Source organism: Pongo abelii, chromosome 6 (assembly GCF_028885655.2).
Source record: "Pongo abelii isolate AG06213 chromosome 6, NHGRI_mPonAbe1-v2.0_pri, whole genome shotgun sequence".
In the NCBI taxonomy this organism is placed as follows: domain Eukaryota; kingdom Metazoa; phylum Chordata; class Mammalia; order Primates; family Hominidae; genus Pongo; species Pongo abelii.
In genome coordinates this window covers 55,780,429-55,792,855 of record NC_071991.2, presented here as the reverse complement: position 1 = coordinate 55,792,855, position 12,427 = coordinate 55,780,429, and the positions used below count along the sequence as shown (strand labels likewise).

The window sequence follows — 12,427 nt, the reverse complement described above, 5'->3', positions numbered from 1 at the left end:
GCTGGGTGAAGTGGCTCACGCCTGTAATCCCATCACTTTGGGAGGCTGAGGTGGGGTGAATCACAAGGTCAGGAGTTTGAGTCCAGCCTGGTCAAGATGGTGAAACCCCATCTCTACTAAAAATACAAAAGTTAGCCGGGTGCAGTGGTGGGCACTTGTGATCCCAGCTACTTGAGAGCTGAGGCAGGAGAATCACTTGAACCTGGGAGGCGGAGGTTGCGATGAGCTGAGATTGCACCACTGCACTCTAGCCTGGGTGACAGAGCAAGACTCCATCTCAAAAAAATAAATAAATAAAATAAAAAATTCCCACAGTGCCCCTAAGAGATAGGTTATAAGATAGGTACTTTTATTTTTTCTGTTTTACAAAGATGAGCATTGGGAGGTTCTTTAAAAAAGAAGCTAGATAACCTCCTTTGAATTATTCAGCCATTAGTTGTCAGAGATAGGATTTGAACCGAGAATTCATTCATTCATTTAATACATTTGTTTTGTTTTGTTTTGTTTTGAATGCCTGTTACACGTCAGTCACCTGTCTAAAGAGTGGTGACGCAGAAGTGAATGAAGCAAAATTCTTGCTTTTATGGAGTTTGGCTAGTAGAGGATGAGACCAGTCATAACAAACCAACAAATCAATAAATAATTTCAGAGGGTAATAGTGCCGTGAAGAAAAATCAGCTATCTGTGAGGAGAGTGACTGGGGTAGGGGGAAGGCCACTTTACAGGAACCTGGCACGTAAAGCCCCTGAGTGATGACATCAAGCTGAGCCCTATGCGATGGAGCCAGTGAGCCATGCAGCGATCTATTGGAGGGCATTTTACCTGCAGAGTCCATCAGAGCAAAGGTCAAGGACTCGAAAGAGCTTGGCTTGTTTTAGGAACAGAGAGAAAGCCAGTGTAGTTGGATGATAAGTGAAAAGAGGGAAAAATGTCTACGGTGGAGTCAAAGAGGCGGGCAGGCTCCCGATGATGCAGGACCCATGGGCCACACTAGGATGCTTGGATTTTATTCCATGTGCAGGGAAGACCTTGGAGGATTTTACACCAGGAAGTGTTGTGATCTCCAGTCTCTGCAGGCAGATTTCTTCCTCTAGGTTATGTTGCCAACAAGGAGCATCTGGAACAGACTAGGTTGTTTACGTAGCCCACAGCCTAAAGGAGTGTTAACTTAGGAGCCAGTGTTTCAGATGAAACAAAACTCTAGGGTTTCCACAGAATAACAAGATTGAAATGGACAGTGAGAGGTCACCTTAGCTGAACTTCTGACTTTAGGAAAGAAGACCTTAGCAGATCCAAGTGGAGCATCTGGGCTATACTAAAGACCTGCAGAAAGGGGAACATCATCTTCTGTCTGGAGACCTTCCCTGAGTATATAGAAGGCGGTGCTCTAGATACTGAACTTGCTTGACCACTTCTTGGTCTGGAGGTTGTGCTTGCCTCATAGAATAAACCTCATCCAAAATAAGAAGACATTACAGCTTTGAGTAGGTGGCATCTCAGGGATTTGCATTTGTATGCAGTCTATCGTGTGTGTGTGTGTGTGTGTGTGTGTGTGTGTGTATCTCTATTTATCTTTGAAAAAATGTTTTTGAAGATGCCTTCAACATTTTAACATAGAGGGCAGGGGCACGGTGGCTCATGCCTGTAATCCCGGCACTTTGAGAGGCTGAGGCAGGTGGATCACTTGAGGTCAGGAATTCAAGACCAGCCTGGCCAACACGGTGAAACCCCATCTCTATTAAAAAATACAAAAATTAGCTGGGTGTGGTGGTGTACGCCTGTAATCCTAGCTACTTGGGAGGCTGAGGCAGGAGAATTGCCTGAACCTAGGAGGCGGAGGTTGCAGTGAGCCAAGATCACGCCACTGCACTTCAGCTTGGGTGATGGAGTGAGACTGTCTCAAAAAACAAACAAACAAAAAACAAAAAAAGCAAAAAACAAAAACAAAAGGCCTGGCATTTCTGATGAGGTGGCATTGTATGGATGGGACTAGAATTTGTTTTGTAACTCAGCAACTTGCTTATTTTATTTGAATGCTCTTTATAAACTAATACTCATGTTGACCCATTGAAATTGGTTTATGTCATCTATGTGATGAAATTAATTGGTTGTTTGGGTTAAAGCCTCACTATTATAAGACACTGTTCTCTTACTTCGACAAAAATATTCAGAGTTAATGAATACATTGATTTAGCAAAACCCAGTTTGAAGAACATGGTAAACCATCACTAATGCACTGACTGTGTGTGTGCCTAGGTGGCTGACTATCCCTCTGTAGGTTCTTGACAATTCAGGCCTAAGAATACAGATTCATTTGTATGAAATGAGCATGGGAGGCATTTAGTTGAGCACTGTGATACGGTGGGCCCCAGAGAGCAAGGTAATAATTGTGAAAGAATTCCATTTAAGCTGCACAAGTGAGTATGATTTGGGGAAGAAAACCACCCTTGAGTTAGTTTTTATTTATAAAGAGCATATTTGTTTCTCAGGTGGAAAAACATCCTCAAACCACCTTTCTTCATGAATGAGGTCAGAAAAGTCTAACAGAGCCAGGTACAGTGGCTCACGCCTGTAATCCCAACACTTTGGGAGGCCAAGGTGGGTGGATCACTTGAGGTCAGGAGTTCAAGATGAACCTGGCCAACATGGCGAAATGCCATCTCACCCAAAAATATAAAAAATTGGCTGGGTGTGGTGGGAGGCTGAGGCAGGAGAATCGCTTGAACCCAGGATGCAAAGGTTGCAGTGAGCAGCCTGGGTAACAGAACGAGACTCCGTCTCAAAAAAAAAAAAAAGAAAGAAAGAAAAGTTTAACAGGACAGGAACACAAGGACGAAGGTAGTCTAAGGGCAGGCTGTGTGGTGCACCAGCGGTAGAGGATGATGAGAACAGAGTTTCCATATCTAAAGGTGCTGAACTAGAGAACTCTCAAGGTTCCCTCACATCAACATTCTGTAGTTTGGAAAAAAGGATTTTTTTTCTCCTATTTGAGTTAGACCGTGTTTTCCCAAGGCCTTATAGCTGTGAGTGCAGGATGACTCTAATAAGTGTATCAGAATTATAAATTCAGCTGTCAGCATTGGGATGGTTGAGTCGACTGAACAAGCAGGTTTTCTCTCATTGTCTGTTTCCTAGATGGATGAATAACAATTTCAGCCTCTCCACTTTGTTGTAACTCTGTCAGTCTGACATTTCTGATTGCTGAGAGGTTTCTGGAAATTTTCTAAGTCACACATTGGAGTTAATTCAAGGAGATAATGCAATTCCAATGGAATCATCAGTGTCTCTGCTGTCAGATCGAGTATTTTAGGAGTTCAGTTGGTTGAGTTGCATAACTCTACAGATTTAATACTACATACTTGCCGCTTTGCGTCTTGCCCTTAAGTCTTAATAAATGGGCTAAAGGACTGATTGGAAACTGTGAGATAAATTATATGTTTACTATGCCAAGTTAAGTAAATACCATTTGAAAGGATTACTAGAGGGTATAATCAAGTTAATTGCTTTAAAAATCTTTTTTGATTTACTGGGCTCTATGAAAATTGTTAAGCAATTGATCTGCCACAGTACATGAGCTGAAGAAAGCGGTGCTGAGTCCACAAGGTTTCCACGCACATCCCCTCCCCTGTGCCTGGAACTGCTCCCTAAATGAGAAGAGAGACCCCCCGAGACCCACATGCAAGTACTGCGGACAGACTGTTGTTCCTCCAGAGAAGACACATGTTGACAGCTTGACGTTCAGGCTGATGATGGATTTCTTTTTTTTTTTCATTCTAGATGCTGAAGAATACCAGCCTCCAATATGGAAATCATACTGTGAGTACCTGAAATGAAAATCTCCCCAGAAGTCTTTAGCAGGCCAGCCTTTTTGAACAATTCTTGCCAGCGATGTAGTGCACACAAGTGTTCCCACCTCACAGCACTGAAAACCCAAATCTTTCTTTCCACTGAGGAAAAAGATTAGTCAGAGAGGATTAACGGAGCCCCCTCCTCTTACTAAGGGCTCCAAGAACCAGCTGTGGCCCATTTCAGAAATGCTTAGAAAAGAGGGTTGGACTTTCTGACTTTCTGCCTTTCAGTTTGGGGCTTTATTTTTATTTATTTATTTTTTTTTTGAGACCAAGTTTCGCTCTTGTTACCCAGGCTGGAGTGAAATGGTGCGATCTTGGCTCACCACAACCTCTGCCTCCTGGGTTCAAGCGATTCTCCTGCCTCAGCCTCCCAAGTAGCTGAGATTACAGGCATGTGCCACCATGCCCGGCTAATTTTTTTGTATTTTTAGTAGAGACAGGGTTTCTCCATGTTGGTCAGAATGGTCTCGAACTCCCGACCTCAGGTGATCTGCCTGCCTCGGCCTCCCAAAGTGCTGGGATTACAGGCATGAACCACCACGCCTGGCCATTTTTATTTGGTTTTTTACACAGTTGATCGGCAAGGGCAAATGTGTTGACTTCTATGAATTATGTTTTTGGCCAATCATTCTAAGGACAAAATATCATATGACATCAACCGCTGAAAAATGAACAGATAGTGAAGAACCATGTTTGGTCACCAAAGGTGACTCTTAGAAACAGATCCTGCCTGATCATCAGTTACCCGCCTAGCTCCCCTCGTGAAGGCAGGCGGCTGTCATCGCCTAAGCCTTGTCTCCTCTTTTCTTAGTACTATATGCTTGATTCAGGAACTCCCCAGTGAGAGAGGGCAGGACTGTGGTAGGAGGAGCCCACTGTGTCCAGAGCCAGGGGACGCAGGCCCTGGCTCAGGCTCCACTTCTGCCATCATCATTAGCATTCCTAAGGAAGCTGCCAGGGTTACCACTCCCCATCAAGAACCTGCCCTGTGCTGGTCACCACACCAAGCAGCCAAGTCCTGAATTCTTACCACAGCTCTCACAGATGGGACTATTTTTTGTTTGTTTGTTTGTTTTTTTGGAGACAGGACCTTGCTCTGTCACCTAGGCTGGTGTGCAGTGGCGCAGCCTCAGCTCACTACAACCTCCACCTCCCGGGCTCAGGTGATCCTGCCCCCTCAGCCTCCCAAGTACCTGGGACTGTTAAAGGTGCCATCAGACCCAGATAATTTTTCATATTTTTATTAGAGATGGGTTTTGCCATGTTGCCCAGGGTGGTCTTGAACTCCTGAGCTCAGGCAGTCCACCAACCTCGGCCTCCACAGGCATCAGCCACCACACCAGGCCTATGGAGACTGTTATATTATCTCTATTCACATGTAAGGAAACCATAGCTCAGGGAGGCTAAGTAACTTGGTGATGTTTTCACAAAAAGTAGTGGGGTAGCATTCTGAGTGGAACCCACAGCCTACACGTGTCCAAGACTTGTCCATTCTATTCAGAATCTTATATATACCTAAGTGCATGTTTACATACACACACATATATACACATATTATATATGGATATATAATATATACACACACACAGCCACACACACATACATATATATGTACATATTTGTTACAAAAGCAATACAAAGCTACATGAAAGACAGATATTAGGGAAATATATAAAACTGAGCGTAAAAATTTCCCAACATCCACAAATTCCCCACCCCATATTCCAGTCCACTCTCCCCTTTCCCAGTAGCTGAGCTCTGTGAATTTGGGGAGGCAGATCCTTCTGATTGTTTAAAAGCGCATGCTTCATGTTAGGCATTTTTGTTGTTGTTGTGTAAAAATGGCTTTATGCTGTGTCCTTCAGCTTGCTTGTTTCACTTCACAAACATCTTGTTTTTCTCTCTCCTTGTCAGCACATACAGAGGCACCTTGTTCTTCGTTACATAAGTCTGTTCTTCCATCTGTGAAATAAAGGGGCTGTGCTGGGTCTCTAAAGGCCCTTCCAATCTAATGCTCTGTATTCCGATCTTCTATTTTGAAAGGCTGTGCTAATGACTTAGTAATTGGATGTTTTTGTTTGTTTGTTTCCTAATGGAGTGTGAAGAGCTCTGACAGTAAATCAACAGAATATCTGTAGTAAGAGGCATTGGGTGTTCCATGACTTACTGTGCTTTGCACACTGGCTCGCACACGGCCTTGCATACGTTAACGACCCAATAAATATTTGTTGAGAGAATGCCACCACAGAAAGCTTTGCTGAAGCGAAAAGATGGCATTGGCTTAAATTCATTTTGCCTTCTTCTAAGAGACCTTGGACCACCCAATAACATCTCTTAAAAGTACTTCTGTGTCTTGAGGAAGCTGGAAAATCCTTGCTACTTAAATTTAACAATATCAATGTTAACCCTTCTGTATTAGCTTTAAGTTTGATTTTTGGATCTAACCAAGTTGTGTTTTTTAAAAAATTTGCTCTATAATCATAAAACTTTACTTGCAAAAGTTCCTCTTTATTATATCCAACTAATAGTCATCCAGGCTCTATTTGAGAGCATCTAGTGATGTAGCTCTCCAAAAGTGAGGGGAGTATGCCATCTACGGCATCAAAAACGTGTTGATCAAAGCCCTACAGACCACCAGTGAGGAAGAACTCTCTTTTGGTCATCCTGGATCCATGAATTATTTGAGTTTGGATGTTAGACCACTTATGAATTATCGAGCTCATGCTACTCCATCTTATTCCCAAGAATATCATCCATTTGTTTAATCTTTCAGCAAATACATTCTAAATATCAGAGGATAAGTGGTAGAAATCAACAATGAATAAAATGTGTCTTATACTTCCCTCCAATGTACAATCAAGTCAAGGAGACAGATGTAAACCAATAAACATAAAATGCAAATGAATTCTGGTAACAAAATGCTACTCCTCTATCTCCTGGGAAAGAAGACTACAGAAGAGGTCGAATTTGCCTGTGGGTCTTGAAGGATGACTAGGAGAAGGAATCTGAGGGCCTTCATGAGATGCTTTTTAAAAAATCCAAATATGCTAAAATGATATCATTTTCCTGATATGAAAGTCCAACAAAGCTATCAGAATATTGAATTTGTTTTATTTTAAATAAACTGTTGGTAAACCTGTTCTGAACCCCAGGAAATACCAAGCCTTTCTCTTTGAAATGTTCACAAATTATCCTTTGAGAGGTTAATTTTAGATACTGATGTCTAACTCATTATCATATCATATATGGAATCCCTATTCTTCCATCACACACTTTTTTAAACTCTAGCAATTTTTGGTACTATCAATTCTCTCATATATTTACTAGATACAGTATATTTTTGCCATAGCATAGGACTTGGTTTAAAAATTTATTATTTGCAATGATTAGACAAGTAAGTAGCTATATCCTTGTTTTCATTGATATTTTTTGGCCGTAACTTTGACTTATTTAATGTCAGATTCTTGTTATGAAGCACTAGCCCCAAATATGGCATTATTCCTACAAGAAAATTTGTCTTAACCAGGCATGGTGGCATGCCTTGTAGTCCTAGCTACTCGAAAAGGCTAAGGTGGGAGCATCACTTGAGCCCAGGAGTTTGAGGCTGTAGGGAGCTACGATCACACCATTGCACTCCAGCCTGTGCAACAGCGAGACCCTGTCTCTAAAAAAATTTTTAATTTAAAAATAAAAGAAAATTAGTCAATTTCTAATTATTATTTATTTATTTTTATTTATTTTTTTTGAGACAGAGTCTCACTCTTTCGCCCAGGCCAGACTGCGGTGGTGCTATCTCGGCTCACTGCAAGCTCTGCCTCCCAGGTTCATGCCATTCTCCTGCCTCAGCCTCCCGAGTAGCTGGGACTACAGGCACCCGCCACCGCGCCCGGCTAATTTTTTTTGTATTTTTAGTGGAGATGGGGCTTCACCATGTTAGCCAGGATGGTCTCGATCTTCTGACCTCGTGATCCACCCGCCTCAGCCTCCCAAAGTGCTGGGATTACAGGCGTGAGCCACCGCGCCCGGCCCAATGATTCATTTTAAGAAGCAGTTTCTAAGTTTTATTCTTGGCTGCAAGCAACAGAATACTACTCTCAATCACATTGATTGACTTAAGCCAAAAGTGCAGAGGCATTGGCTTCAGACATGACTGTTCCAGCAACTCAAATGACATTACCAAAATCCAGTGTATATTTCTTCCTTTCTTGGCTCCGCTTTCCTAGATTTCACTCTACTCTTACTATGTTCTTCCCTTGGGATCCCGCTATAACTATCAACAATATCAGGGCTGTGGCTTCCTTATCCAAAAGCAAAAGGCAAAGGGACAGTCTACCTTCTTGACACATCTAACAAAGTCTCAGAATTGAGTCTCAGTCTTAATTGACCTGGGTTACCCATTCCTGACTCTATCACTGTGGTCAGGGATGTGCTGACTGCTCTAAACCAATCAGGACTCACCACTGGAATTCAGGAAAGGATCAACCCCATATAACCCTGTATAACATGATTGGAAAATTTGGAGTAATATTGGAAGGAGGAAGATGAAAATGGATGCTGGGAAGGCAACCATAAATATCTGGCTAAGAAATTTAGAAGAGTAAGAAATCAGCTCTCTCAATATTTTATATAAATTATAGTGTTCATTAATTTAGTCACTCCTTCATTCAACAAATGCATATTAAGTCTCTGCCTTAAGCCAGGCACTGTGCTTGGAGTTGGGCCACAAAGATGGATAAAGTCTGCTGTTGACTCAAGGAACCATGATGCCACGTGATGGCCTTTAAGTCCCTGCCCTCTTTGTTCCTTTCCTTTTCTTAGAAGCTAGCTTCATGGCTTCCTGAGCTGTTTCCATAGAATAATCTTGTCCCAAAGTATCATACGTCTGCAGCTAATTCTTAACTCTCAAGACTGAACACAAGAAACATTGATGAAGTCACTGAGAAAGCTTTGGTTTCAATGCTCTAAAAGAAAAGCTACTTTCAAGTTCACTTAAAAATAATAATACAGCTACATTCTAAACTTTAAGCCAGAACTGTATGAACTTTATGCCTCGAGCAGGCAAGTTCAAAAGCCAACCACCATGGTTATGCTCTGAAGGATTTTCTTTCTTAAGAGGCCAAGTGCCAATTAGGCAGCAGATGCAGTGGCTGACAGCTCTCCCTGGAGGCTCCCCTGGGCAGCAGGTCACGCAAGCATAGCTTGTGCCTGTTTTACAGATTTGAAGTTTAGAGCCTCAAAAGCCTGATCTACAGAATCCCTGCATCAGAATCCCTTGGGGAGGATATTTATGATAATTATTCCTCAGCCTTACCCCAGATCTCTGGATCAGAAAAGTGGGGGGATCTGCAAAGTATCAAACCCCATAGATTTCTCTTATACATACTTATGCCTGAAACCCCTCAGTGTGTGGGCAACTGTCATCTCCTCCTAGAGGTTTTTCACAGTGCCATTAGACAAGATAATTAAATCCCCATTAAGACTCGACATTCTTGCCGGGTGCAGTGGCTCACGCCTGTAATCCCAGCACTTTGGGAGGCCGAGGCAGGCAGATCACCTGCGGTGGGGAGGTCGAGACCAGCCTGACCAATATGGAGAAACCCCGTCTCTACTGAAAATACAAAATTAGCTGGGCATGGTGGTGCATGCCTGTAATCCCAGCTTCTCGGGAGGCTGAGGCAGGAGAATCCTTGAAGCCGGGAGGCAGAGGTTGTGGTTAGCCGAGATCATGCCATTGCACTCCAGCCTGGGCAACAAGTGCAAAACCCTGTCTCAAAAAAAAAAAAAAAAAAAAATTGACATTCTGTTAGGAAGGCAAGGCCTTCCCATGGCAGGCTGGAGGGTGGGGTTGAGCCAAGGAAGACATCTAAAGCACCTACAATTCCCTGCTCATAAGGTTTTCCTATGAAAATTGGGAAGACATGAACAGTGAGCAGGGTCATATTGGCTCAGTGTCATGGCCAAGTGGCTGGATTCAGCTCCTGGGTCCATATACCCTCCTTAGAAAGAAGTAGACTGTTAGAAGCCATCCCTGCAGGATCTCTTAGGCGCTGATGGGGCTGGCCTGGGCTTCAAGGCCACCCAGGCTGTGGGCTTTCACCCATTAGCCGTCTGATTCTGTTCCCAGAGTGAGTCAAGTTTTCTTACTGAAGAAAAAGTAAAACAGTCTGTCAGTGAGCTCTCAATTTCTTAATCTGCTTTGGGTTTCTTGGGGAGTTAGGGAGCTCCACCTCCGTGTTCCCCAGTGGCTGCCACCCCTGCCAAACAACTTATTCTGGTGCTAAGAATTCTCTGGTGTGCAGCAGAGGACCCGGGGCTGGGAATTCCTGGCACATATTTGGGACATTGCTGCAGAAGTAATTCCATCACGTCACCTCTCAGCTCACAGACCACCCAAGAATTGACATACATTATTGCATGTGACTTGTGAAATGTGTTTGTTGAACAAGGAAAATTCAAGAAGCAACGTTTTCAGATTATGTGATAAATTTCAGTTATATTCAACTCTGCCTCAGAGATTTTTTTCATGGATGCTATAGCTAACCTTGAAAATGATGGGCAGGCTCTCATTTGAAGCTAAGAGAGGAGATTGGGCCTTATTTTTATATGGCTGCCATGGTAATTGATTGTCATCTCATTATCTTTATAGCCAGCCAGGTAACCCAGATGGCAAATAGGCTTCTGTGCCTACTTGCCAACTTCTGTTGTTTGGAACAGCATAGAACAGGGTTTTGCAGATTCTGAGACCTGCTCATTGAGAAATAAGTCATCAAATAATGATGTCTGCTGCCCAGGGGCCAGGAGAGAGAGGTGGCAGTTCCTCGCTTCTGGGGTTTGCCTTCCCCCTTCCCTCCTCCAAGTTGCCCCTGGCTGGGATTGTTCTTTGTTGGGTGTGAGATTGGTGAATTACCAAATTTTTCTTTGCTAAAGCTCAGAGGGTCCCTAGAGACTGCAGCTATGGGATTTAGCCTGTTGACATAGGAGACGAACTGTCCAGAAATGTTCCATCACCTGCATCCTTTATTTGTATGGTAGCATCTCAATCTCTCAGCCGCTCAGGGTCGCTTTGTAAACCAGTCTTGTCGATTCTCTTTTGAATCTCTGAGGCCATCAACTCACCTTCTCATTTGCATTTGCACCAGTGTTATCTTAACTCACACTTTCACAACCTCATCTGTGTACCAGTAAAACACTGTTCTCTCTTGCTTCCTTGTCTCCAGTGTTCCCTGTGTCTGATCCCTCTTTCAGCAAGGCAAAGGACAGTGGCTCTTACACCTGGATATGCATGAGTCTCTTGAAGAGCTTTAAAAAGAACAGATTTGGGGGCCCCTGGCCGGACTGGGAGAGTAAGCATTGCCAGAGATGGAGTCTGGGAATCTGTATTATTTTATAACTCCTAGGAGATTCTAATGTGAGCAGCTCCTCATGGGACCTCTCCACCATCTAGTTAGGCAACCACTGGCTGAGGCTGAAAACTACAGCCTTTGGGTTTTGGAAATCAAGGCTATGAATCTTCATTTCATCCTATGATCTGTGTGACCTTGAGCATCTTCAAAGCTGGCAGGCAACCCCGCTACCTTATTAGTGAGGGGAATAACAGTTACCTTGGAAGCTTTTTGGGAAGATGAAGTGAGAAGATGCATATAATGTGCCTTGCACATGGTCTGTGCCCAGAAAAGGGCAGCATTTATTTTTCTGAATAACCTTATCCCTATTACCAATATTTTAAAACAGAGTAGATTATGGCTTCTGCTCAAACATGTGACTATCCCTTTGTTACAGACAGGAGGACAGTGACGGTCCCCAGCATGTCATTCAAGGTCCAGCCCCACATGGCCTTCTCACACATCCCACGCCCTGGCTCAGCAGCCACACTGGCCTCTTGCTGACCAGTCAGCTCATCATTTCCTTTCCCTGCAGTTCCTCTTTCCTCTATCTGTAACCCTCTCTCTTCTCTACCTGTAGAACCGTTCTAATCCTTCAGGAGAGCTCCCTGCCTCTTCCCTTGGGAAGTTGTTCTGACCACTTGAGTACATTGAATAGCTTCCTCCTCTTCCCCTATTAAAGCACTTGGCTCACCTTGGTTTTGTGTCTCCATGCATGTCCCCCATCACTGGCGTCTCCTCGAAGGCACAGATTGTGACCCATGGGCCATTAGATACAGTCTGTTGTTCATTCACCAAATAATTAAAAATGTGTTCACAAAGCCACTTCAGCCACACTTCCCATATATCACTGTTGGTTTCAAGAGGCATTAATAATGGGAAGAGACAAGTGAACAGGATTCTCTCACTGTGGATTCTATAGTCCTTCTTAGATCTGGAACTCTGTGATTCTAGGAGATGGCCCCTTTGACTCCTGTTACACACACACTGTCAGTAACATTCTGCTAAAATGCAGCTTAGTAGTATTGGGCTGATTCAAGAGGAATAAAGGGACACATATGCATTAAACGTGTACTACAAGGCTGAGCATGGTGGCTCATGCCTCTAATCCCAGTGCTTTGGGAGGCCGAGGCAGGTGGATCACTTGAGGTCAGGAGTTCGAGACCAGCCTGACCAATATGGTGAAACCCCATC

General features: G+C 43.5%; 1 protein-coding gene across 1 annotated transcript in view; it reads left to right on the top strand.

Moving 5' to 3' along the window:
- The window catches only part of CHN2 (chimerin 2), a 317,079-nt gene that overhangs the window by 154,991 nt on the left and 149,661 nt on the right, over positions 1–12,427 (top strand). The window contains exon 2 of the mRNA XM_002818096.4: positions 3,778–3,816. Coding sequence (XP_002818142.1) covers positions 3,778–3,816 — 39 coding nt within the window. The remainder of the gene's footprint in view (positions 1–3,777; positions 3,817–12,427) is intronic.